General features: G+C 46.7%; 3 protein-coding genes across 8 annotated transcripts in view; all 3 read left to right on the top strand.

Annotated features, from left to right (window-relative positions):
- The window catches only part of slc8a2b (solute carrier family 8 member 2b), a 63,089-nt gene extending 50,541 nt beyond the window's left edge, over positions 1-12,548 (top strand). For 2 of the 3 annotated variants that reach the window (XM_029000323.1, XM_029000322.1), the window contains 7 exons: positions 855-1,231; positions 3,991-4,094; positions 4,301-4,318; positions 5,053-5,177; positions 6,888-6,987; positions 7,757-8,035; positions 8,344-12,548. In XM_029000323.1, the coding sequence (XP_028856156.1) occupies positions 855-1,231; positions 3,991-4,094; positions 4,301-4,318; positions 5,053-5,177; positions 6,888-6,987; positions 7,757-8,035; positions 8,344-8,720 (1,380 nt within the window). In that variant the 3' untranslated portion in view covers positions 8,721-12,548. The remainder of the gene's footprint in view (positions 1-854; positions 1,232-3,990; positions 4,095-4,300; positions 4,319-5,052; positions 5,178-6,887; positions 6,988-7,756; positions 8,036-8,343) is intronic. The other variant, XM_029000324.1, reaches the window with a different exon arrangement.
- Positions 12,549-13,829: 1,281 nt separating this feature from the next.
- On the top strand, positions 13,830-17,970 carry srsf7a (serine and arginine rich splicing factor 7a). 3 transcript variants are annotated; one of them, XR_003751665.1, is made up of 9 exons: positions 13,830-13,978; positions 14,542-14,772; positions 14,862-15,044; positions 15,146-15,226; positions 15,311-15,349; positions 15,436-15,480; positions 15,558-15,674; positions 16,492-16,899; positions 17,624-17,970. XR_003751665.1 is itself a non-coding variant. In XM_029000453.1 (8 exons), the coding sequence occupies exons 2-8, from the start codon at positions 14,549-14,551 to the stop codon at positions 17,673-17,675; spliced, it is 741 nt and encodes a 246-aa protein (XP_028856286.1). In that variant the 5' UTR covers positions 13,830-13,978; positions 14,542-14,548; the 3' UTR covers positions 17,676-17,970. The 3 variants fall into 3 exon arrangements, 2 of the variants coding, with proteins under 2 accessions (XP_028856286.1, XP_028856285.1); XM_029000453.1 differs by lacking the exon at positions 16,492-16,899; XM_029000452.1 differs by having other exon boundaries at positions 16,492-17,970.
- A 1,038-nt stretch (positions 17,971-19,008) lies between these two features.
- LOC114801942 (heterogeneous nuclear ribonucleoprotein L-like) lies at positions 19,009-26,249 on the top strand. 2 transcript variants are annotated; one of them, XM_029000450.1, is made up of 14 exons: positions 19,009-19,151; positions 19,829-19,947; positions 20,029-20,266; positions 20,350-20,435; positions 20,549-20,645; positions 20,738-20,810; positions 23,625-23,660; positions 24,358-24,426; positions 24,659-24,912; positions 25,013-25,134; positions 25,224-25,425; positions 25,509-25,566; positions 25,640-25,747; positions 25,845-26,249. In XM_029000450.1, the coding sequence occupies exons 1-14, from the start codon at positions 19,077-19,079 to the stop codon at positions 25,901-25,903; spliced, it is 1,596 nt and encodes a 531-aa protein (XP_028856283.1). In that variant the 5' UTR covers positions 19,009-19,076; the 3' UTR covers positions 25,904-26,249. The 2 variants fall into 2 exon arrangements, with proteins under 2 accessions (XP_028856283.1, XP_028856284.1); XM_029000451.1 differs by lacking the exon at positions 24,358-24,426.
- The last annotated feature ends 226 nt before the right edge of the window (positions 26,250-26,475 follow it).

Genomic DNA, 26,475 nt, shown 5'->3' with positions numbered 1-26,475 from the left:
CCCGAACGACACTTTTTACGCCGTTAAATTACCAGCACAGAGATGCGGGGGGGGGGGGGGGGGGGTTGAGGACACAGCCCAAACGACACCTTTTTCGCCGTTAAATTACCGGCACAGAGATGCGAGGGGGACGTAGCCTGAACGGCGCTTTTTATGTTGTTTAATTACTGGCACAGAGATGCGGGGAGTTGAGACGTCTTTTTTTACACTGTTAATGCCGAGGGAGATTCATCCAGATTGGCGCTTTTTATGTCCTTTAATTACTGGCACAGGGATGCAGGGTTGGGGGGAGGTAGCCTGAGCGCTGTTTTTTACGCTGTCAAAACTTCGTTTTTTAAAGTCTGAAGATTCTCAGTCATCCAGGTGAATTTGTCTGAAAGTTGAGTCACGGCAACTGGACTTTCTTTCTGTACGGTAGAGACATTTCATTCTGCATCCGCAGATCTTTGGGAATCTGAGGGAAGTTGGCTTGTGACCACAAATTTATCCTCCAGGTTGGTTTCACCTCACTCCCGCCTTGAATAGGCTTGTTAAGTGAGACAAAAGAAGGGAGAGGGGGAGATGTGACGGCCCCGCCCTGGCAGCTCATCCTGCCCCCCATTAAGCGGGTCGTTAAGTGTGGCCAACCTGGTGGACGTGTGAATTGGGCCTGATTTTCCTGGGGATATATGAACGGGCAGCATTATAAGCTGGAGATAAGTTGTGTCTGAGGCCTCCACCTCTGTCGAGTGAGGGTTTGTTGATTTGCACATGCAAATCTTCCCTCACTCCACTCTCTAACCACCTATCTTCTCCGTCCAATATTTGAACATTTTTCCCGATTTAAAAACCGTATTCCTGTCTTGCCTCTTCAGATCGGCATCATTGATGACGACATCTTTGAGGAAGATGAGCACTTCTTCGTGCGGCTGATGAACCTCCGGGTTGGTGATTCCGAGGGCATGTTTGAGAGCGACGAGGCGGGTGCCGTGCCCAAGGGCCGGCTACTGGAGCCACTCGTGGCCACGGTGACCATCCTGGACGACGATCACGCCGGCATCTTCACGTTCGGCGAGCGCATGGTGCGTGTGAGTGAGAGCGTCGGGACTATGGAGGTCACCGTGGTGAGGAACTCTGGTGCTCGTGGGACCGTCATCATACCATATCACACAGAACCAGGCACAGCCCAGGGCGGGGGCGTGGATTACGAAGACACACGTGGAGAGCTGGAGTTCACCAATGACCAAACCACGTGAGTGTGAGATTGGTGTCGTTTCTTCCTGACCTTTTATTACGACCTGTTTTCTGGTTAACACACACACACACACACACACACACACACACACATATATGAGACACACACACAGTCTCAGTCTCACTGGCAGAGCTGCTTCTACGAATCGAGCACATGATGCCATCTGGTTCTCCAACCTCCAACCTCGCAGCATCTGCAGCTACTCTGCCCTCCGCCCGCTGGGCCTGATCCCAACACCGTGTACACCTTAAGAAAAATGCTGTTTCTCATGACCCAGCTGTGCAGGTGCCCACGTGAAGCTTGCAGGGGCATTTGTGTGATTCCAGAGGATAGGATTGTGTTTACTCAAGCTACTTGTGGGTTAAAAACACAAAAGCACCACATGCCGGACAGGCAACTTGTTCAAGTTCAGTAGATTTTATTACCTCTTTATGCTAAAAAAACAAGGCAACATTTATTTTCTCTGCTCAACTACTGCTGCAGTTTTATTTATTGTTAATGAGTTAATGATGTCGTGGCCAAGCTGCAGTAAAAGCAAAAACTCATTTTGTAGCGCTCAATTCCAACTCCAAGTTAGAGAGGTGAGGCAGTGAACATTTACATTACATTTACAGTATTTATCAGACGCCCTTATCCAGAGCGACTTACAGGCAGTAGTTACAGGGACAGTCCCCCCTGGAGACACTCAGGGCAAAAAGTGTCTTGCTCAGGGACACGATGGTCGTAAGTGGGGTTTGAACCTGGGTCTTCTGGTTCATAGGCGAGTGTGTTAACCACTACGCTACTACCACTCTGTGAACATTTACAGGGCCGCGTGGAAGTGCACGCCAGACTGGAAACACTCCGTGAGCTCATGTTCAGTGTGCAGTCAAAGAGAAAAGTGGCGAAGACATCGCACACCAGAAACAGCGAGAAGGCCCGGAGTTCAGCATTCAGCTCACATACACTGCTGCCTCACTCGCAAGGCACACACTCGCATACAAACACACACACACACGGGCCAGTGGGACGCAGTACTCCACTTTCCCGACACGCTCTAACCTCGAACACACACTGTGCTTCACACACACGCTCGTAAATTACACAAACATCCTTTTCAATTGCAAAAAAAATTAAATGCTCTTACTTTTTAAATATTAAGAGATTATCTTAATAAAAATCTCATCCACTGTAAATTAGACACGCAGTAATGTAAGCAGCAGGAAGAGGCCAGCGGTCTTAATCTTCATCCTGGGAGTTGTTGGTGCTTGCTAGCTGCCAGGCTGTGATGTTTTTTTGGCAGATGCTAGTGTGGCCAATTCACATTTTCAATGCGGCTCGCATGTCGTTTGTCCGGAGTGAATTTCTGGCATTCAGATATTCAGACCTAAAAGCATCATACATTTTTTAGAGACATTGATATGTGTGTATGACAGGGAGCCCTTTCTTTAAACTGTGCATTCTGCATATCAGACCTAACAGTGACCCAACTCAGACCTTCCCTGGGTCTCCTATGTAACGGCCATTGACACTTATCACAAAAAAGGTTAGAAATGATAAAATGACAAGTTGTGTTACAAAGAATTATGGGTCCTGTGACCAGCATATTGGCAAGTGATGACAAGATGGAAGGAATGATTCCCTGAATGTCGAAGTTTGACGTCTAAATTAGGAATCGTGATTCTTGTTAGTTAGAATGTGGACGGTCAGAGAAGGACGACTTTACACAGATTTCAGTCTGACTTGCCTGGCTTTCCCTTCCTGGGGGAGCTGTGCATACATACACACTACTGCATTATTCATGAAGGCCACATTGTCATGAGCCTGGTTCTGTTGATAACATGCTGAAATACACACTGACGCACACACACACACACACACACACGCCAAGCTGTAACTCACCATGGCGTCGGCAGCTCGGTTCTGCAGGTGGAAAAGGCTCCGCCTGTGTGTGTGAGATTAAGAGTTGGGCTGTGTGTGTATGTGTGTGTGTGTAACGTCCATGTCCCTGGGTAGTAGTGGTGTAAATGAGGTGTGTTTTTCCACGAGCCGAGTGTTGCAGTTTCCTCACGGTGGTATCCCCCAACCCAGAACCTGCCCTTCTCTGCGAGCCCCATTGGTCAGAGTGCCCACATGCCCACGCTTATTAACGTTTATGGCATTTATCAGGTGCCCTTACAGTCAGTAGTTACGAGCACAGTCCCCCTGCAGCCACTCAGAGTTAAGTGTCTTGCTCAGGGACACAACGGGACACAAAGTGGGATTTGAACCTGAGACTTGTTTTACCCTACAAGGCTACTACCACGCCCACTTGGGAACTTTGCTGTCATCTTCGGTCACATGCTCGTCGCTCGAAATGCGTTGTCATAGTAACGTGTTTTACACACGGTCCCTGTGGTGCCACCTGGTCTCCTGGTGCTCGTTTCCTGCAAACACACAGCTGCCTCCCACCGGACTCCCCTCTGTCTGTGTGTGTGTGTGTGTGTGTGTGTGTGTGTGTTGTGGGAGTGTATGCTCGTGCCCTTGGCTGAATAATTCAGAGCGCGTGTGATTAAATATTGACGCGGGTCCCTGCTCTCTGAAGTGAATTGAGCGGGGGGTTCGGGGTCGCTTGTGTCTGGGGGCGGGGCCCGACCCAGTGTACCTAGAAGGAAATCTGTTAAGTGTTTCTGAGATGTGTGGGCGGCTGTTTCGCTGCGTCTGAGTTTCGGATATGGCCGCAAATTGCTCGACATGGACTATGCCAGACCCCCCCGTCTGTGTGTGTTTTCATACAGTCAGACACTACAAGTGCGCATCATTGACGACGAGGAGTATGAGAAACGTGAGAACTTCTACATCGTGCTGGAAGAACCACGCTGGCTCAAGAGGGGCATTTCAGGTGTGTGCTCTCTCCTTTGTTTGGCACTAGACACGCCCATGTGTCCATCCACATTAATCCAAGTCACAACACTGAGCAAACACGTTAAGGAAATGACAGTGGCTTCCTCTTCATGATCACATCGGGCTCTGTGGTGACCTTTGTCTCTCGCTAAAGCGGCAATAGCCGACCACTAACCTCCTAATCTCTTCCCGTTTCCCCCACAGCCCTGCTACTCACCCAAGGTACTGTAACACCAGAGTTCTTCCCATGATGCATCTCCCAGTGGCACCCTGTCATCTCTCGCACTTTTCTGGCAGTAGATGCTTTGCAGGTCCCCCCTTTTGTTCATCGCTTCATTGTGGCCATCCCATCCCACTAAATATTCTTGTGCAGACATGGCCACAGCGTCATGGCAACATAATGAGGTCTTAATGTTATAATTAGAGTCTATGTGCTGTTAGCGGCTGCAGATGCTCAGCCAGCTGTGTGCGTCTGGCCTTTGGGGCCTTTGACCACGAGGAAAAGGGAAGGAGAAGCTGCCACCCCCAGAGAGCAGCTGGGATGAAAGAGGGGTCCTGTCAGAAGTGCCAGGCTGTGTCATTGGGTGGTTATGTCTGCTTGTCGGCCTGCTGACTGACAGCCTACCCTGGTCGCCTGTTTTCAGAGTGGTCTTCAGCAGCTTCCACTTTCTGTTTGTTCCTCATTGTCGCCTTGCATAAGCATCCCGCCGTCATCTTTAATCTCTGTTTTCCTTTGTGGCTGTTGTCAGACTCTCACGCCCACCTCTGCTGATACAGCAGCTCCCTAGAACCCACCAGTCTCCCCGTCTTTATGTGCTCACAGTCGTCATCGGCTCCTTCATTTTTCTGTCTGTCATCCATTCCCCATCCACCCTTTCCCTCTCCTCCACCTCTTCCCTGTCTCTCCATCTTTTGTGCACTCTCTCTGTTCATCTCTGCCCCCCCCTCTCTCTCAGAGGATGCCGAGGGGCAGCTGAGCGCTGAGGAGCAGGAGGCGCGTCGCATAGCGGAGATGGGGAAGCCCGTCCTGGGAGAGCACAGTCGCCTGGAGGTGGTCATAGAGGAGTCTTACGAGTTTAAGGTGCTTCACATCCCTAATTACAGAGAAACACACAGGTCTAAAGCTGTCTCTGACACCCACACCCACACAAGGCTGACTGGGACCAGGAAATGTAATCATATCGCAATAACAAAATTATATGTATAAACTCTGTATATACACACATCAAATATACTATATTGCATGAACAAGTTCATTTAAAATTGATTATATATTTACTAAATTCATACTTTTAATGCGGTATTTACATTGAATAAATGCATGGATTTGGGGTGTAGGTGGTAACGTCATGAAGGTAAAAACAATTACATTTTTCACAGCTTTAGCTGATACACACACACACACACACAGAAGTGTCTATTGTTAATGCACTGATACCATGAATTTGTAACATGAACCAGGATCCAGAGGTGCAGTGGAAGTCATGATAACAGCATTTCCAGCAGATATTGCATGGCAGATGGCTTTTGACAGATACTAAAATAAATATGTATGTATGGGGTAAAAAGAAGTGAAAATGGAAATCCAGACAGATGGTGAAGTAACCAACAGAAGGCCAAGCAATTCATTGTCCACCTTTACTAAACAAAAAATGTCATTCAGGATTGGTCTGGAAGAAAAGGGTCCAAACCAGATAATTAATCCTGAGAAACCCTGAGGTATGCACCTAAGGAGTAACAAGATGCAGGTGGTCAGTAGAGTTTTCAGGTTACCCATCCAACACATGCATTTACACCACTGCAGTGAGCTGTGAGGGGCAGGGTTGCCAGGTTAGACATGAATGATTCAGATTAAAAGCAGTCACACACAAACACACTCGAGTTAGTCAAGTTTGAGGAAAGATAAGGACATGAGGAAGAAAACATAGAACCCGCAACTTTGGAGATGTGAGGCCACGGTGCTAACCGCATCCCAGTCATGGTCCTGTGTAGTTTTAGTGATGGACTGGTACCCTGTGACCCAATCATGGATAAAAGGGCTTAGAAATATGAATGTCGCTCATCCATACAGAAACAATGACATGGACACCCATCACAGATGGTGACCTGACACTTTAATTTTTTATGGTCTTTAATCTCCACAGTGATTCCGGCCCTGGTTTTGGCGCTTATTTGTTATTCTCAGTGACCACAGAGGCTTCAGGAAATGGAGACTGGAAAAACGGGATCAGTCATAACTGTTTAAGACAACAGACTCAGACCCGGGTTATTGGTGGAGCTGCGTTGAGCATATCTGTGGTTTGAATTACGGGGAAGCTAAATGAGACAAGCTCCCTTGAAGGCTTCCCCTGAAATGTTTTGGGTGCTTTTGTCTTGGGTGCTTTTGTCTTGTAGGTTATATTTTATTTAACAGTTGCACTTGCATGCGAGTCTGGAAGTTGCGGCGCCTCCACCTTCATTCAAGTTGCTCGTGTTTAGTCACAATTTGGACAAAAGACAAATTAGACTTTTATGGGCATGCTGCTAGACTCCAGTGCCAGATGTGACTCAGCCGTTCTAGTGCTTTTAGTTATGCGAGAATGAAGTATGGTTCTGGTGCACTCAGACAAATCTCAGCCTAATGTTAAGTTATCCAGTGTTTATGTGTGGGTGTAAAACTATAGCACCATTTTAACAGACCTTTGCACGGATTGTTGCAAATTCTTTTATGTCTTACGCCTGACATTTAACCAGACTGCATGCTTTGTGCTTGCTAACAGCTCTGTGTGTTTATATCTGTTTTGAATGGCAGAGCACAGTGGATAAGCTCATTAAGAAGACTAACCTTGCTCTGGTGATTGGCACTCACTCGTGGAGGGAACAGTTCGTCGAAGCTGTGACTGTCAGTGCGGGTGAGTGGCTCTCTGTCATCCTGAGAGTGGGTGTGTACATGTGTTGCACACCCTGTGTACACTGTTTATATGTGAATACACTTGTGAGTACCTATACACTTGAATACCTATGTTTGCACATATTTTATGTACAGGTTGATGTATGGTGGTGTTTGTGCAATTTGACAAATGCGTTTGAGACAGACCCCAGACCCCCCTCGTTTCTCACTTTTCCAAGATTGGCCTGCCATTCACATGCCAAACATGATTATGCAAGGACCTTTCTGGACTTGTGTCCATTTGCACAGTCTTCCTCAGATGTCACATTTGCTGACGATGGTGTAATATTGTCCAGAAAATTAAGTTAATTAAGTCAGCGGCGTCTTCCTCACAGGTCCCGTTTCATAATCATGTTGACAAATTACGAAGGCAGACGCCTATGAATGATGCACGTGTGAGAAACTGGAATTAATTGTGATGTTCTACTGCCCCCGTCTGGGCTTTGTGCTACAGTGCAGTTTAATTCAGGCGAGTAAAGCTATTTAGCACAAGCCTGTAACACTTCTACCATTCGTCATACTGATGAGAAATATGTACCAGCTTGCAGTAATGAGTTTGTGCTTGCTGAAGTAATGCTGTGTGATGCGTTGTACCAAATTTATCATAAGTCTCTCAGAGAATTATGTCACATATCATACCTGTCCTACTTAGGATGTTACATTATGTATAATTTAGTAGCTTCATCTTTTACAATGCAATAAATGTATGTGTGTGCGTGTGTGTGTTACAGGAGACGGAGATGAAGATGAAGAGGAAGGCCGCGAGGAGCGCCTGCCGTCCTGTTACGATTACGTCATGCACTTCCTCACCGTGTTCTGGAAAGTTTTGTTTGCCTGTGTGCCGCCCACAGAGTACTGGAACGGCTGGGCATGTTTCTTGGTGTCCATCACGGTCATTGGCCTACTGACCGCCGTCATCGGGGACCTGGCCTCCCATTTTGGCTGCACCGTCGGCCTGCGGGACACGGTGACCGCTGTGGTGTTTGTTGCTTTGGGCACCTCCATACCAGGTGAGGCATCTTAAAAAGCCACCATGTGTCATTTAACACTTTTGTGTGGGTGATATGGGCCAAATGTTATGGTGATATGGGTGATATGTTATGATAATGGAATTAATTATGACATACTGTAACATTGATGTTTTCAAAAACTGATTGTAATACTGTAGTACCATATTGAAATGTCAGCCTTGTTACATGTACTGTAATTTATTGTATGTTATATTTTTCATACTTGCGTTCAATATGGAATTTTGGTTAAAACAAATCCGGTTTATTGTTTAATTTTTCCAATTTCAACTTTACCATTTCCCTCTCAGACACCTTTGCAAGTAAGGTGGCAGCCACACAGGACCAGTATGCGGACGCCTCTGTCGGTAATGTGACTGGCAGCAATGCGGTGAATGTGTTCCTCGGCATCGGCGTGGCGTGGTCGGTGGCAGCGGTTTACTGGCAGGCAAAGGGCGACCAATTCAAAGTGCAGCCCGGCTCGCTGGCCTTCTCCGTCACCCTCTTCACCATCTTCGCCTTCATCTGCATGGGCGTGCTGTTGTTCCGCAGGCGACCCTCCATCGGCGGGGAGCTGGGCGGTCCGCGCCTCCCCCGCATTCTCACCAGCCTGCTGTTCCTCTGCCTCTGGCTCCTCTACATCCTCTTCTCCAGCCTGGAGGCCTACTGCCACATCCAGGGCTTCTAAGCGGCAGCAGGGACGGCGACGCGCCTCACGAGCCACTGCAGACGCGGACATAACAAAATGTCATGGAAGGAATTGAGAGTATTTATCAAGTCCACCTTAATACTTACATACACATCATCCCCCACACACTCCATTAAAGAACATGTGGCCACAGGACATTTTTCTTCGTACCAGCACTGCTGGAAATTGAACCCCTAACCTGTACAGAAGCATGGAAGAGGAAATCCAGGAGAGAAGAAGAGAGACTGACTATCAATTTCAGATAGAGGAAAAGAGTATGAGCAAGAGAAGGAAAAAGCAGGTAGTGAAAGAAAGAGAATGAGTTGGAGGCTCCGGTGTGTTGGTGTCTGCGGTGTGAACGCGAAGCATCCCCCACCAGACAGACTGGAATGGCGAGGGACGTCGGACCAGAAAGAGAGCCGCGCGTCTGTGTGTATAAAGTTTTGAAAATGTGGTCCATCGCTTTCTTTTTTTTTTTTTTTACCCTCCGGGTGAGGAAGGAAGATTTCTTCAGACAGATGCTCTGAGGGAAACTGTGATGGACCAAACAAGAAAACTGCAGAAAGAAATGAAAGGAATGAAGCACGTCCATGTAAATACACACATTTGTTCATTTAGTACTAAGGATGTGAAGAAAACAAGGCGACGAAAACCTCTAGATCAGTATTAGAAGGAATTTCACCATAATGTTGACATTGTACAGAATGAAGTCCGCTAAATATTTTCTCACAGACACCATTCTTACAATTATTTATTTTAAATGTATTTTGTGCTTTATTTATTTATTTATTTGCAAGGAGAAATTAGATCAGTCAACCACTGTTATTAATATTTCCTCTCTGGTTCATTCCCATGTCCTGGAAGACCTCTGTTTGGACTCCAGCAGGGTTTCTGCTCATTGCTTCGTCCCTTCAGGCCACCGTGGTTTCTGCTAGATGTCATGTCGGGTCCGTTTACAATTTACAGCCCTGCAGTGAGCAGTGATCTTCTAACTTCAGCCCCATTATCTTTACTTTACTGTAACATCAATAAATGCTTTTCCTGGACAGAAGACACTTAATTCAGCTGCATGGATCGATGCACTTGGATCGGGAGGAAGGCAGTAGAGAGTGTTCATGTTGTTTACCGTGTTCGTGTTAACCTTTGGGCTGAGACTTCGCTGTGGGTTTCTGGGTAGAAATGCATGATAGAACTGCGTAGCTGCAGCGTTGTAGTGGCATGGTTTAATTCTACGAGCATGCTTGGATTGCAATCAATTTAATTTGTTTTAAACGTGGGGCAAGGAGCTGGAAACAGCAGCCAGGTCCCACTGACGACGTGTAAGCGTTCGTCTGTTTCCCACTGATCTGCTTTTGCCTTGAAGCACTTCTGTAAAAATCAATATATTGGTTGGGTTTCAGAACACAGAAAGAATGCGGCAAAACCGCTGATGATAAACAGCTTGTGTTTCCATAAAGTCGAACGTTGTTCTCTCAGCCACAACTTTTTATATGTTCACGTGTGTTCTCGAATGTTGATGTTCAGCTCAGTGCAAAGCAGTGAATACTATTTAATACTGACTTAATACTTGAAGAGACTGTTATGTAGTAGGTATGTGTATACCTGGCTCTTTATTCCTGTGTCCTGATCAGCTATTGCCTTAAGAAGACGTATTGTTCAACTTTTTAATTTCTTTAGAATGTATAGGTCTTGCACTGGGTTTGGATTATGATTAATATATATTTTTTTCTTGTTAATGGCAAAAACCAAATCAACCGTGAGATGACGTGCAATATGAATCCCCTCCAAATTTATCATAATCTGTTTCATCTAAATGTGGAGCGTAGGACCTGTACAGTGCTACCTTGGGCCACCAAGTAAAAAGGTGTGTTTTTTTTATTTCAGCATCTGGGAGAAGCGTCAATAACTATTAACATGCCCACACGTAATTTTTCAAAAATATCAATATAATTCAAGTGTTTAGTATTGGAATCTAAAAGGAACTGGCCCGTATGCACCCTACAAAGGCTTTCCTTTAGCCAAGGTTGTGTAAAACTATGACAGTCAGACAGCCTTTCATGGGTGTGAACCATATGGGCATAAGTGACAATTTTGGAAAAATGTATACATATAATGTCAAATGTTCATATCAAAAGCTCCTGATCTTAATTATTTCAGTATTTTTTTATTACTTTAGAGTGGACAAACTACAGAATATTGGTCACTATGTATACTGTTATCCATCCATTTTAAGACACAAAGTTAGATCAAAATATGGTGATCCCCCCCCCCTTAAACTGGGCAAAATGTAAAATGGTTCTCACCTGTCAATATACTTGTATTGCAGATTATTCTGATTGTAGTGAATATACACTAGATGATAAATACCCAGACTAATTCCCAGATAAATAAATAATTCGCTTTCGGTGGTCTAAGATTGTAACACTGTACCAAAGGCTACATATGGGTGAAAAATTGCAATAAATAAGTGAGGTTCTTTAAAACGCGTTACGGAGGTGTAAGCAGGTGATTAAAGGAAAATCCCCAATTCCATGTATACACTTAAGACATATATTGCTTATTTTGACCTTTTTCTGTAGGCGTATTTGACCAAATAGTACATGTGTACTGTTTTATACCGCTGTTTCAGCTCCCGTCTCAAATAGTTTTGTTTTGTGGTTGGTTTACCTAGAACTCTTTATACACTTTTTAAAAGACCAGACAATTTTTTAATCTCTTCCTCTGAAACACTGTACATTTTCTATCTTCATGTACTCCTAACTACATGGTGGCAGGACCTATGGCTTTGATAAACACTTTTGTCAATTTAAGACGTATTCTGTGTGCCAGAGAAGAGAGCCCAGACATACATATGTAACAGTAATTATAAAGCTGTGGCTAGTTTTACTCTATTAGTATATTCACAGTTAGCAAAACTTTCATTTATCTATCAATATATCTATCTTTGGAGTCATTTCAGGTTTTGTAAAATTTGTTCTGTAAAATCAGTTTACACATGAAAATGTACTGAATAAACACACACACACACACACACACACATACACATTGTGTCGCAATTTGCCAACCAGGTTATGGGTGTGCAAAGAAAAGGTTAACCCTAGAGAGCTGGTATAATGTGCTTTCCTTCTCTGTCTCTGTAGGTTCAGGGCTGTAGCATGCTTATGAGTAGATGAGCCGCTCGGCCACGTTTACATCCAAAACTGCTCCATTTTTTAGTAAACTCACTGCCCGTCTGGTGTTTGCCATCATTTTGGAGATACTCTTCCTCCTCTGTAGGTGTGCTGCTGATGTGAAAAGTGCATGAGCTCCTTCGTTGGCATGACGTTGATGTCTAGGTTTACAATCCAAATGGAGTTTCCTTGCACAGAGGACATTTTAAAAGTGACAGTGTTCTTGTTTGTGTCCCGAGAAAAGGCTGACCCGTCGAGAGAGATGTCATCGAAACAAACAAAAGCTGTGAAAAGAGCATATGGTTTACTTCATCTGTGTCTTGGTGTCTTTTGTAGAATGCTCTTTGATGTCAATGTCTGTGTTTTTAACCCGCTCCCTCTGTGTCAAGGTGGCCAGCGTCAGATTTAGATTTCTTGTGTTTGTGAAACCTGTGGTTCTTTCTCTCTGCCTGATAATACTAAAAATAATAACTGACTAAAAGGAGATGTGGTATAAGAATATATAGACAGAAATGTATTAAATAAAAAAAATATAATATAAGTTTTTATTATAGAAACTGAAACAGGATTTGCTTTTGAAGAACATGGCATGAGTTGTATTGTGTCCTAAAATGTAAGAAATTAAGGTGACTGAATATGATTTATTTATTTTCAACTGCTCTGGTCTGGATGTGATTTATTTGCATGGCAGTTCCATAAAGGAGAACCCCACTTTAAACGCACACATGAAGATCTGCTAGTGGTGAGGAGTTTCAGGGTGAAGCTTCAGGTGTCACGGTGGGTGGAGGGGTTGGTACTGGGCCTAATCACCTCACACTTTACAACATAACATGAGTGAAACTGCAGCTCTAGGCCCATTGTCATGTAAAAATAACACAATTGGTGGTGTATTTCTGGCACTGTACTCAAGTACTGTCCTAAGTATCCTGATGCATGACTAAAGGTGTAGCCTCAGTGGGTTGTGATTTTTTTTTATCTACATTGAGTACTGTACTTGTGACTACATGGCTACCATTTTGTAGCTTGCCACTTAAAGGATTTTCAAGACCTTTTCAACCTGAGCATCCCTGTAACTGCATATTTATCATCAAGGGTCCCCTTGATGAAGGTACCGTCCCCACACACTGCTCTACTACTTCGTGGCTGCCCACTGCTCACCAAGGGTGATGGTTAAAAACAGAGGACACATTTTGTTGTGTCACCATGTGCTGTGCTGCAGGGTTTCACAATGACAATCACTTCAATTTAAAAGAAGCCACTTTTGAGGACTGGGGTTAATATATTTTCTCTGATGAAGCCCCTTTCCAATTGTTCGGAATTGGAATTCTGGAAAAATGATTGTCCAGAGAAGAAAAGGCGAGCGCCACCATCGGCCCTGTCTCATGCCAACAGAAAAGCATCCTGAGACCAGCCATGTGTGGGGCTCCTTTTCATCTTCACAATTTTGCTTCAGAACACAATGGTACCAAAACATCCTTCAACAGCAACTTCTCCCAACCATCCAAGAACAGTTGGTGAAGAACAATGCCTTTTCCAGCATGACAGAGCACCATAAGTCAAAGAGACAACTAAGTATCTTGGTCAACAAAACATTGACATTTTGGATCCATGGCCAGGAAATTCCCTGGACTTTAATTCAGTTGAGAACTTGCAAACAAACAAAAACCCACAAATTATGATGGAATGGGTCGCCATCAGTCAGGATTGGGGCCGGAAGTTGATTGACAGCAAGTCAGGGCGATTTCCAGAGGTCTCGAAAAAGAAAAGGCCCCATGCTGCAAATACTGACTATAAAAGCCTTTGAAATGTATAAGATGCTTATTATAATTGTTCTTCAATACAACCGACAACAAGATCTAAAAAAAAAAAAAAAAGCAGAACTTTGTTAAAAGCAGCATTCGTGTCACGAGTGGCTCGGTGGCAGCGCGCGGCCGGAAGCGGAAGCCGCGTCACAGCTTGCGCAGCGGGCCCGCGAGGCAGGACTGGAGGGCGCGCTGCTCGTTGCTACGCGGTGATTAGCGCGGCCGTTCGTTGCGTGGGGGGTAATAAAGAGCGGTCGAACAGCGACGGAAGCCGGCGACCGAGACGGTAAGAGCGACAGGCCCGTGTTCCCGCGTGGTTTCTGTTCCTGTTTTGTTGCAATCCCTGGAATTTTAGACGCGACGCGCTCGTTAGCATTCGCGTGGCTAACCGAGTTAGCTGGCTAGTTAGGCGGCGTGGCGCCAGCGACATAAAGGAAACCTCGATGGCCTCGCACGTTTAGCTAAACCAGGGTGTTAATGTTAATATGATGTGTATATAAATATATCTAAAATGTTTTAGTGTGGCATTTGTGTGTTTATTATCGGGCCGACTCGACCCGCTCAGGGGCCTTTTTTTGTACCGAATCTGGGCTTGTGTTAAAAGCGGCGCGGTTCCTCCGCGCTAAAAAATTACACCGACGGTCTCTGCTGTTATGTCACCGCGCAGTTACGACCGGTCGTAGGCATGTTCCCAGGCGGCTAAGTAGCCGTGAAACGTAGATTAGTGTCACGTGGTTTGGCGGTTTTCAAGCTGGAAACTACTTCTGCGGATCTCCTCCGGTTTGTTTGCAAGTAGTGAGCGTGTAGAAGTTGATTACGTGATCCAAGTTGCTGTAAATGTGTCCCCAGGGGCGACATGTCGTACTACTCGTCCTCCCGAAGTTCCTCCCGGAGCCTGGAATGCAAGGTGTACGTCGGAGACCTGGGCAACGGGGCGGCGAAAGGCGAGCTGGAGCGGGCGTTCAGCTACTACGGGCCCCTGCGCAACGTCTGGGTGGCCCGGAACCCGCCCGGGTTCGCGTTCGTCGAGTACGAGGACCCCCGCGACGCCGAAGACGCCGTGAAGGGCATGGATGGAAAGTAAGTGGGGCGGAGGCTTGATACTTTTACCTTCATGCAATTCTAAAGAGGATTAAAAAACTTTTTTTTTTTTTTAACTCGTTTACCAGAATGCTTTGTGGTTCGCGCATCCGAGTGGAGCTTTCGACCGGCATGTCTCGGAAGTCTCGCTTTGGGAGGCCCAGCCGACGGCAGTTCGACCCCAACGACCGATGTTATCAGTGTGGCGATCGCGGGCACTATGCCTACGACTGCTACCGCTTCAGCAAGCGGGGAGGAAGTCGTCGCAGCAGGTATGGCCCTTTGCATGCCGTGTTGGAGCAAATTGCATTTGCACGATGCAGCCAGCTGGTCCTCTTTGCACCTCTGACGTCTTTGTGTTGCTCTTCTGCAGGTCCAGATCCGCGTCCCGTTCCCGGTCTAGGTCCAGGACTCGCCGCTACCGTTCCCGCTCTCGCAGCCGTAGCAATGACCGGTATGTTGTCTGTCTAGCCAGTTTTAATATTGTGTACTCTTCCAGACACAGTGTCTTAACCTCCATATTCCAACTCTTCCCCAGGAAATACCGCTCACCCTCATACTCAAAGCGCAGAAGCAGGTGAGCAGACCACTCGGTCCACCTAAAATGTCCAAAATACACGTTGTGAGTTGGAAAGAGATTGATATGTGTGTTCTGCTGTTCAGGTCTGCCTCCCCGGCTCGCTCCAAGTCCAGAACTCCTGCCAGGAGGTGGGTTGACCGACACTGATACACTTCGGTTGTACTTGTGATGTGGTGATCTCACATGCGTTTACGTCTCGCTGCAGTCGTTCGCGCTCGTGGTCCCGATCGCGTTCAGGGTCGCGGCGCCGCGCCCGCTCTGCATCGCGCTCTCGCTCCCGGTCCAGGTCTCGTTCCGCCAGCGCTAAAAGGGAGAGGGAGAGGTAAGTTGTTGGCTCGGCCCAAACTTTCCAGCACACCTGCTGCTGCAATGCCCTGAATGTCTTAACCTATAAATGTGGCCATGCAGTATGTTTTAAGGAGTAGGTTGTATTGTTCAGTATACAGTATTGTAGTATGAGGGCCCTCACACAGTGACATTTTGTCCAGAACCCATCCATTCAGTCCAGCTAGGTTGTGTTTGTAGTCAAGGTAGATGTTTGTATAAGGTCAGGCCACCTCTCCAGTCAGCTCTGACCCTCCTGGGAGACCGACAGCCGCCTGATGAAATCCCAGAACGCACTGCGCAGCTCACGCGACGGACGGACAGCCTTCGATGGAAATGGGTGAAAACTTCAGTTTAGGGCTAGGGGGGTTTGGGTACAGGGCAATTGTAGTCAGATTGCAAAAATTTTCCCAACCCACTCTTTAAAGGAAGAGTTAGGGTCCACTCCCCCAGACCTTTCCATTTCCACCCTCTATATTTTTAATTTAGTTAAAATGTTTGCTTTTTTTATTCTTTTTCTCTTGGAGGTCACCCAGCCTAGAATGACTCGGCCAAGACCTCGTTTAGCTACAGAGACACTCCCACACGCAGCAGATGAGCCTAGACTCCGACAGACACAATTTGGCACAAAGTGATGGGGGTTGTTCAGGGGACCGGGAGCGGGTGGTCTTCTCTCTTCTCTTCTCTCTCAGATGCAGCCTCAGTATGAACTTAGCTACAGAGGCCAGCCCCCCCAAACCTGTAAAGAGCGACTCGTGATCAGACTCCGGTGACTCGCTGCTCCAGGCTGTTCCACTTCTTTTGTTTTTCTAAAGAGTGCGGGAGTCGCCGGCTCAAGCACTGACCAGGGTTAAACGTCCTGCGGGAGGGTGACATGCGCTGACCAGAGATCAGCCTGCGCCTTGGTGGTTTCGGGAGGTCGGCCTGCGCACGCTCTGACAAGACGCCTGCCTCCTGCGCACGCGCACACACCGCCCCCTCCCCCCTCCCAGAATTCCATGCACTACCGCTACTGCAGACCACAGTACTGCGCTGAGAGCTCGCTCGACCAGTTATGGCCCCCCTCCCTTCAAAGCTCCAGCTTCATGATTTAGCTTCTGAGAGGGTGAGAGAGAGAGGAGAGAGCTGACGAGAGATCAGACTTCAAGACCCTCCGAGTGTGTCTTCGAGTTCTAGCATCCGTCGCTTCTCTGTACATGTTGTTTCTGCCACTGCATTCAAAGGTAAACAAAACCCAAGAGTCAATGTCATTCTTGATCAGAACTCAGCCTTTTTGTACACTCTGATACCATTGTTAACATATGCCTGTAACATTCAGCTGCACAGAGCATGCACTGTCAGTGAGTGTGAGTGTTGGTCTATGTGTGTGTGTCTGTGAGAGGTTACTACAACTTAAACTACTACTCAAACTTTCTAAGGTCCTTATTATTGGTTGTGGCATTAATGCTTTACTAACATTTAAGAGTGACCTGTTTCAGAGCAGTGTTAAGAATTTCTCATTAAGCTTCTTTCAGTTGAATCTTTAGAGGTTAATTTCAAGGGTGCTCTTAGGTTAGGAACTGGTGTAGTTTATTTTATTGTAATTTTTGGCCCAGCTGTGTGTTTGGGGGGGGGGGGGGGTACCACACTCCTGTCCTTATATGGCCTAAACGACCACAGTCCGTTTCCAAGGCTCTGGGAACCTTCCTCTCGTGGAGAGGGAAGAGTATTGAGGGGAGGGGGGGTTGTTAATGGGAGGGGAGTTCAGGTGGGATTCCTGAATAAACGAAGGATTCCTTGCCATGGAAATGAGCTGCTGTGAGACTGAAGGCCTGTCCTCGCACCACCCAAGAGACAATTAATTGGGGGGGGGGGGGGGGGGGGTTGGGCCTTAGATATTCGTCATGCATTACAATGAGGTGGAATGGTCTGTTGTGATGTACTAACTTCTTTCTGTATCTGTTTCAGCCGGTCCCGTTCTCCAAGCCAGAAAAAGAGCCCGTCTCCTGCAGCTGACTGATTTGGAAATGAAACGTTTCCTTTTTCCGCTCATCCCCTTTTTTGCTTAACCTGCAGCCAGAGGGGTGTTTTCCCGTTTGCCCTACTATGTCTGCTTTAAGTTGGTAAATGTAATAGTAATAGATTTCGGCAAACGCTACAACAGTGAATCATATTCCTGCCTGATTATGAATTCCTCTGGCTGTTCATGTTGTAGGGAAGAGGTAGATGGGGACTCATCTTTTTACCAACAATCTGGATTTTTACAGCACCTTTATATTTGTAGACATGCTTTTTTTTTTTCTTTTTTTTTTTTTTTTTTTGTGTTGTGACAAACAAGACACTGTAAAGGGCTGTGTTGAGGTTTTTTTTTTTTTTTTTTTATTAATGTAAATGATCATTTATGGTTTTATTGAAATAAATCTCTGCCCAGAACTTCTGTCTTTATTTCACTTTAAATATTGGGGAGTTTGTTTTATAATAAAACAAAGGACACTTCTTCCAAGCAGAAACCAGTTATTTTATTTTTTGCAGGTTCATTAACTACTTATTTCTCACTATCGGAACAATGAATCCAAAAATGGTCTCCTATGGTTACTAGAGTTGTGCTTTGTAAATATACAGAGAATTGTATGCATCATTTTGTGTCTGAATGTTGCCCTCAAACCGGTGTATTGCAAGTATATTCATGCAGTTTTAGAATAAAATGCCTTCTATCGTCACTATGCATGTACAGTGAGATTAAGCAACTCCTAGAGTGCGGACATGTATGAAGAAGATACAATAAAGTGTTCGATTACAAAATAACTACTGTTTACATATGGGAAGAATAAAAGTTTTCAGCAGAATTTGGGCGATGTGTTTAAAATTACGTCTGAACACTGAATGGAAGATTTAAGATTTAGACAAACAAAGCAGGGGTGACGTAATAAAAATAGCGCGCCAAACACAACCGCTGCCTTTGAAGATTTTGTCCCTGTCCATCGGTGATAATTGGACGCAGACAAATAAGGTGACGTCATCACCAGTTTTTCGTCGCTTATTCCTGATTTTCATTTGGATATTTGTCGAATTCTCGGATGCGTTTCCTCTGTTACTTCAGGGGGCGTGTGTGCATCTGAATTTGTAGCAGAACGGGTGTTGATGGGGTTAGTGCGGTGGTTGTGCGTCCTTATTGCTTGTTTTATCATAGAAATCGTGCGCGCGACCCCGCTGGAGGGGACCTTGCGCGGTCACGTGAGAGCAGGGCGCGGTCAGGCGTTCCTGGCCAATCGGAAGCTTCCGCTTTGCACGGAGGTCCGCCTCAAATGCTTGAGCCAATCGGTGGCCGGCATTGCGCGGAGGGGCGTGGCCGGGCGTGCTGTCCCACTTTTCGTCCATTTCGTTGCCTCCGTCCCAGTCTTTTTAGCGTAACGGGGACAACATGGCTGCTACGGGTCGCTACTACGGCGAAGGCGGCAGAGCGACCAAACGGCAAAAAACCGAAAACGACGGCATGGTAAATGCACCCCCGTGTTCGGCGCGGAGTGCGTGTGCGGCCGGCCGCCGGCGAGTCGCTCGGAAGGGTTCGCGCAGGGCGCCCGCGGCGAGATGCGGCGGCTTTGTCCGAGAATGACGACGGTCGATGCTAATGCTAGTTTCCCCCCCGCCTCGCCTGGTAAACGTGTCTCGGTGCGGGCTTTCGGGACGCGGACGTGGTTCTGGGAAACGAAACGATGGGAGCGAACACGTTTATATTCAGAAACATATTTAATATATATAATATATATCTTTTTTGTTTGCAGCGGCGTTCCCTCGTCGGCCGCCTTTATCTTGCCCGCTCAGCCAGTGTGCGTTAGCCCCGGCTAGCATCCCCCTCCCCGCGGAATGAATGGCGCCGCTTCGGGCCGCAGTGGAACCGGGCGAGCATGCAGTGAACTGCGTCCTTTATTTCGGTTCTTTTTTTGACCAGCCGCGCCGGCTAGCTTGTTTTGCCGCAGGCTGGAGTGTAAAGCGGACACAAGTCGCGCCCGCCTATTGGGCACTCCGATCCAGCTCGTTTCTAGTGTTTCCAAACACTTATTTTTAAGCGCTCTTTTTTTTCTTTTTTCTACACGTGTGATGCGGGGGACGCCATCTTTTTCTCCTTGACGGACCTTTCCTAATATGTATTAATAAAAACCTTTTGCGTTGTAGGAGGGTTATGAAGATCCGCATAAAACTCTCCCCTCGGTGGTAATACACGTCAGGGGCCTGGTGGATGGCGTCACTGAAGCTGACCTGGTGGAGGCTTTACAGGAGTTTGGTCCAATCAGGTAACCTGGTACAACCTTTTTTAACCTTTGTGTTTTTCTAGACTTCTAAATTAACGAGTGAGTTAATTTGTCCTCGTGCAGCTACGTTGTGGTCATGCCAAAGAAGCGTCAGGCCCTGGTGGAGTACGAAGATATGAGTGGGTCGTGCAACGCGGTGACCTATGCCAACGATAACCAGATCTACATCGCAGGCAGCCCTGCCTTCATCAACTACTCCACCAGCCAGAAGATATCCCGTCCCAGCGACTCGGACGACTCCCGCAGTGTCAACCTCGTGCTGCTTCTCACCATCATGAATCCCATATATCCGATCACTACAGTAAGTCCCGCTGGCCTCGTTCCAACATGCGGTGCAACGGGAAGGCGCAGTTCATGTCTAAATCGGTGTCTCCGCCTCCACAGGATGTTCTCTATACCATTTGCAACAACTGTGGCCCAGTCCAGAGGATTGTCATCTTCAGGAAAAATGGCGTCCAGGCCATGGTTGAATATCCTTTTTGAAGCCACTAATGGTCTTGTTACAGGCATCTGGAAAACTCCTATTGCATTTTAATCAGTTAACACATTTAAGGTCTTCATATTTTTCCTTAATTCCCAACACATTTGATTCAGTCCAGAGTGCACAGAGAGCCAAGGCCTCTCTTAATGGAGCTGATATTTACTCGGGCTGTTGCACGCTCAAGATTGAATATGCCAAGGTGAGACCCTCCCTGACACCTCAACAGTAGAACTAGTCTTAGGCACAGCGGAGTCGATTTTTAAGCTTTTCCCCACTCTTCCAACATCATAGCCGACCCGGCTGAACGTGTTCAAGAACGACCAGGACACTTGGGACTACACCAACCCGAGCCTGAGTGCCCAAGGTAACCCAAAGCCATCCGTTCTCCTTACTGACACTACCCAGCACCCATACTGCCACTGTGGGGAACAAAGGGGTGGGAGCAGTTCTGGGCTATGGGGGGCGACGATGAATTAAAATTTTAGCTCTTCTTCCCTAGGGACCTTTCAGGTATTGATATTTGATTGGGCATGCAGCAGTGCTTTCTTCTGCAGAAGCCACTGCTGTATGACTTGACGTGTAAGACTCAACCAGACTCTCTGTTTGCTTTTAACAATAATAACCCAACATATTTAAAATTGAATCATTTGGGCTGGGAATTCAGCCTTCATATCCATGCAAAAGCTTTGAGGCTCTCAAACTGAATGCAGCAAGACATACATAAAATGTTAAGGTTTGTGATCTTATTTGAAGCATAATGCAGTTTTGCATGAGTCTAGCTGCTGGTTTTAGAGTTTATATGCAGCCTAGAGCTGGTTGTGCCTTATACTCTTTCTGTAAATGGGTATTCATGTGCTTCCAAAATATCAGCTGCCTCAGCCAAATGCATGGGAACACCACATTTTCTCTATTTGCATCGGAGACACACAGCTGTCGCTCAACACCACTCCCAACACCGCAACAACAGCCACCTCCACGACCACTCCTCTTCCTCCAGGACATGTGCACTTACAGATTTATAAAGAACGACAAAGGGGTCCACACTTCATCTCCCCTCCCACAGAGACAAAGGGGTGGATACTGAAGACCATGAGGGCAAAAACACTTCAGACATGATACTGCAGACACTCTTACCTACTGCCCTCGCACTGCGCCAGTGCCACGAAGACACATCGCTTTTTTTCACCGGCTTTTTAAGGCACAGTGTACCCTGGCTGGGGTTCTGGGCTGCCAGTACCGTTAGCAGTAAGTCGTGCTGCGCTCGCCCACCCAGCGCTCGTGCTGTATGCCAAGACACACTGCATTGATACCATTCAGACATCGCGTACAAGCCTGCACATTGACGTCAGAGGGGACCCGTTTGACACGCATCGACAGAAGGGGACAAACGGCCACATCCAACACAGTGCTGACAGCAAGGCTAGCGCCTCTACACGCGAGACTGACACGCCCTCGTGCTGAACACAACAGCGGCGAGAGCATGCCGACGGCCTCCGCCGTCTGCCCGGCAGCGACACCGAACTGTAGCGCGTAACCCTTCCACACATCCGATGGGACACAGAGACCACGAAGACACCGCAAACATGCCAACAAGCATACGCACTGACACGCAGAGCACACGCCTGTTTAATTTTTCTCCTGGAAATGAGGTGTTGTGTTTTTTTTTTTTCTTCCTCTTCTTCCTTGCACCTGTACTTGCTCTCTTCCTCTCAGCTGTCCCAACACCTCCAGACTGAGCCTCTCTTCTCTAAGAGTAGCATTTGTGTGGGTATTTTTTTTTTTTTTTTTTTTTTTTTCTCTCCTCCCCTCTCCCATAAGTCTTGTGACGACTGTATAACCCTTCCATATGATGCAGGTTGGGCATTGTGTGGCTAGTGCGGAACGCCAGTGTGTCTGAAATGTGCCAAAGTGCCGTCTTGATGCGCCCAGCGCATGCTACAAAGATTTGTACGCAAACAAAAGGAGGGACAAAAAAGGCGAGCGGCCACACCACAATGACTGAAGAAAACTGTCAAGTCAACCAAAGGAAGAATGGATGCAAGGATGGAAGGATGGATGGAACTGTAAGAGAAGAGTAATGAGGAAAGGAGTGGAGGACGAGTGGAGCTTATATCTAATTTGCTGTGCCACCAAGCACCTTCCTTGAGTTTGGCCAGTAAGTAACCCCCCGGCTTCTGTTGTCTTGGATAGTGTCTCATTCACTGTCTTAACTTTTTAATTAATTCATTTAATTTCTCCCCCAAAAGTGAGTTGTTTTTTTTTTGTTTTTCTTCCAAATGTTCCGGTCTCATCTCAGTACCTAGCAGACCCATTTGTCTTTGTGCCCGTTAATGAACACAAATGTCCTGCTGGGTATGGGCGCGGTGCTGGCTCAGGTGGCCGCGGGCCAGAACTTGAGCCTAGATCGCCGCCGGTGTGTAGCCATCCTGGTGCGATCTTGTGAGCAGTCGTGAGAATTATTGGACTGAAATGGCAGCACGCGCCAAACCGGACCTGCCTCTGACCGGAAAAAATTAAGCAAAAAAAAAAAAATCTTATAATAAATCCGCAATGTTGTGTTTTTTTTTTTTTTTTTTTTTCTTCTTTAAACCTGTGTTCCGGTGCCACTGTTGGGCAAATTAAAAGCAGCCCAGTAGACTCCTGTCATTTTTATATGTGTGTTGAGGCTGCTCTCGGCAGCCATTCATAAAATTTTATTCTAGTTATTTAGCACTGTTTTTAAATTAGCTAATGGCTTTCTGCTGGTTTTTTAAAATGTCTTCTTTTAAAATGTCAACTGTATAAACTCCCTCTTCCCCCTTTCCCCAGTGTATTGTTACATGCATTATGTAGCGAAGGAGTAGAATTCACGATGACAAAGCAGATTGCTCCATGACCCTATTCCCGTCCCTTTTTCCCATGTCCCGTTTTGGCTTGAGAGATCTGCCTAAACGAGGGTAGACTTTGTGAAAGAAAGCGGGCGGGGCTTCCCAGGTTCAGGCCTGCCGACCGGTCTGCCCATGGCAGGAGAGTAGAGGGCAAGTAGCCGCTCGCCAGGCCTGACTTTGGACTCCGCCCCCACCCTCTCCGGCCACTCGCGTGCCTCGTGGTCTCCATTTGAACGAATGCAGTAATTATTTTTTTGTGTGCTGAGCAGACATTCTTTTGTTGACACTTGCCGTGTGTGTTGCCTGTGCAGATGCGGACGCAGATGACACTGGCGGCAATGTTCAAGGTGTGTGTACGCGCTAGGTCGTATCTTCTCCTCTCCCCTTACTCTACACCAGCTCTACATTCACAGCCAGGGTTACACTGTGGTGGGTTATTGTTGTGTGTCATTTGCAGTGTCAGGGGCAATATTGTGTCGTTTAGTGATTATTCTACTGTGGCCATCCAAGCCTCCATTTGCATTTATCCTTTTATTCTGCTTAGAGATTGGGGTGGGGTGCGGGGTCACCTACAGGACACCCTTATAGAGTATGCATGGGCCTGGGCTCATCTCTAAACAGGCCAGAAATGCACCATTGGCCAACATTTAGATTTAATTCTTTAAAAAAAAAAAAAAAAAATTAGTGATCCCCTGTCTCTGGTGCATCTTTGTCTCTTTCTCCCCCCTGGAAGTCCAGCAAAAATGTTAAGTTAGGGGACCTTAGGTGCGTAGCAAGTTTATTACCCAATCACCCTTCAGTCGATTCATCTATCGCTCTTTGCTCTCTCCTTCTTGCTCTTCTATTTTTCCTTCTTCTGTGTTCATGTCTTCTCTTGTCTCCTCCTCCCCCCCCCCCCCCCCCCACCCACCCTTTCTCTCTTCCTACCTCCCTCAAAACTGTTTTCCTCATTGTCTTTCTCACTCTTTCCCCTCTCTGTCCTCTATCTTTCTTGCTCTCCCTCCCTCAATCTTTCTCTCTCTCTCTCGGTCTTGTGCCTCTCAGATGTGAATGCCAACCCCAACAAGCGCCAGAGACAGCCGGCTCTGCTGGGAGACCACCCTCCAGAGTACGGTAAGGCTCTCCCAGGGGACACACCCTCATTGGCTCATGCCTCTGGCACAGGAAGAGACACACATTTTTAAAGCGTCCCACTAAGCACAGTGGCAGCATGAGGGGTCTGTGGAGGTGTCAGTCAGGGAAGCTCATAGCATCAGACATTACTAAGCGTTTCGGGTCAAGTCTTAGTAACCAAAACCATCTTTGCTGACTTATCTTTTATTTATTTATTTATTTTCTGGTTCAGGTGGCCCCCAGGGTTACCATGGGTACCATGACGACAGCTACTATGAGGGTCGCCGTATGGCCCCTCCAATGGGCCCCCGCGGAGGAGGGCCCAACCAGCGATATGGGGGTCAGTATGGCCCTGCCCCACCACCACCAGGCGAATACAGCCCTCATGCCGAGTCTCCTGTGCTCATGGTGTACGGCCTGGATCCATCCAAGATTAACTCTGACAGAGTCTTCAATGTCTTCTGTCTCTATGGCAACGTGGAGAGGGTATGTTTCACCTGGTTAACGTGGTGTTTGGTGGTGCATAATGTCAGTGGGATCCCCCCTTAAATGCACCCCCTTTTTTTTCTCCCCCCTCTCCTCCCAGGTGAAGTTCATGAAGAGCAAACCTGGAGCTGCCATGGTGGAAATGGGAGACTGCTATGCTGTGGACCGGGCCATCGCTCACCTCAACAACAACTTCCTGTTCAACCAGAAGCTTAATGTCTGGTAGGTTCTCCATTGGAAGGGTTCACCTGGCTTCCTCGTCTCCATTCAGTTGAAATGGTCCATGAGTGGTTTTGATTTTGTTCCACCAGCGTATCCAAACAGCAGGCCATTATGCTGGGTCAGTCCTACACCCTGGAAGATGGCACCAACAGCTTCAAAGATTTTCATGGCAGTAGGAACAACCGCTTCAACTCCCCAGAACAGGCAGCCAAGAACCGAATCCAGCACCCCAGCAACGTCCTGCACTTCTTTAACGCCCAACCTGATGTGACTTCTGATGTCTTCTCGCAGGTTTGTTCCTAACACTAAGAAAAGTCCTTCGCATGATCCATTTTCCTTTACTAAAATAAACTAAAACTTTATTTTATTCATAGATCTGTGAGGAGCTTGGTATCAAGAGCCCTTCAAATGTCAAGCTGTTCACAGGAAAAAGTAAGACACTCTTCCAAACTCCTTGGTTTTCTGAGGGAGAAACGGTGTCTTAAGCTCTTGTTCACATTTTCAGATGGAGCAGCAGGAGAGCGAAGCTCCTCTGGGCTCCTTGAGTGGGAGTCCATTAACGACGCCATGGAAGCTCTTGCCATGATGAATCATTACCAGATGCAGAATCCTAGTGAGTAAAAATTGGGTTGGACTTTATGATGACTTGACTCTCCTTTTCTGATGTTTCCCAAATATTTATGAAATGCACATTGTCTTGGTTGAACCAGATGGCCCATACCCCTACACGCTGAAGCTGTGCTTCTCTACTGCCCAGCACGCTAACTGAGCAGCACCCGTCTGCAGGAACAGTTCCCAAGCCAGCCCACCTCGCCACCGCTTAACATCTCCCACCATCACCTGTAATGGGCGCTTGACTGTCTCTGTGTCATGTTAAGTTGTCTTTTATTGTTTCAGATGTATTCATGTGTATACGTTTTTGCCAGTTTAAAGCAAAATGACGTACAGGTATGTTTTTACTAAAGTTTTTTTTTTTTTTTTTGTAATTTTTTTTTAATTGCTTTCCTCATTGATCACTTAGTTTTGTGTTGTGTGAGCACTGCACCCAGCAGAAAATAAGTTTGAAAGGAGACTCCATTTTGTGTTATAAAATAAAAATTGTCCTGTTAAGTGCATAATTTGTTGAGTTCTTGCTCCTCCACATTTGATGCCCATGCACACTTTATTACATTACACCATTCCGTGCACCATCCAATTATTCACTCGAAGAACTACATCCTGGAATATAAAGTTTCATCTCATCCTGTCAGCGGTTTTTTTTTTTTTTTTTAAGTTATTAATTATTTAATTATTTTTCATTAAGTGCCCTATAGTCAATATTTGTCCCCTTGCCGCTCTGAC

This window comes from Denticeps clupeoides, chromosome 13 (assembly GCF_900700375.1).
Source record: "Denticeps clupeoides chromosome 13, fDenClu1.1, whole genome shotgun sequence".
Lineage (NCBI taxonomy): Eukaryota > Metazoa > Chordata > Actinopteri > Clupeiformes > Denticipitidae > Denticeps > Denticeps clupeoides.
Note: the sequence above shows the minus strand (reverse complement) of the source record. Positions and strands in the feature narration are given on the sequence as shown.

Excerpts from the sequence above, each read along its gene's own strand:
- srsf7a (XM_029000452.1), top strand. The coding sequence starts at position 14,549 with ATGTCGTACTACTCGTCCTCCCGAAGTTCCTCCCGGAGCCTGGAATGC. Across the intron at positions 14,773-14,861 it reads GTGAAGGGCATGGATGGAAA|AATGCTTTGTGGTTCGCGCA; the intron begins GTAAGTGGGGCG and ends CTCGTTTACCAG. Across the intron at positions 15,045-15,145 it reads GGAGGAAGTCGTCGCAGCAG|GTCCAGATCCGCGTCCCGTT; the intron begins GTATGGCCCTTT and ends GCTCTTCTGCAG.
- LOC114801942 (XM_029000450.1), top strand. The coding sequence starts at position 19,077 with ATGGCTGCTACGGGTCGCTACTACGGCGAAGGCGGCAGAGCGACCAAA. Across the intron at positions 23,661-24,357 it reads CACTGGCGGCAATGTTCAAG|ATGTGAATGCCAACCCCAAC; the intron begins GTGTGTGTACGC and ends TGTGCCTCTCAG. Across the intron at positions 25,135-25,223 it reads AACCAGAAGCTTAATGTCTG|CGTATCCAAACAGCAGGCCA; the intron begins GTAGGTTCTCCA and ends TTGTTCCACCAG.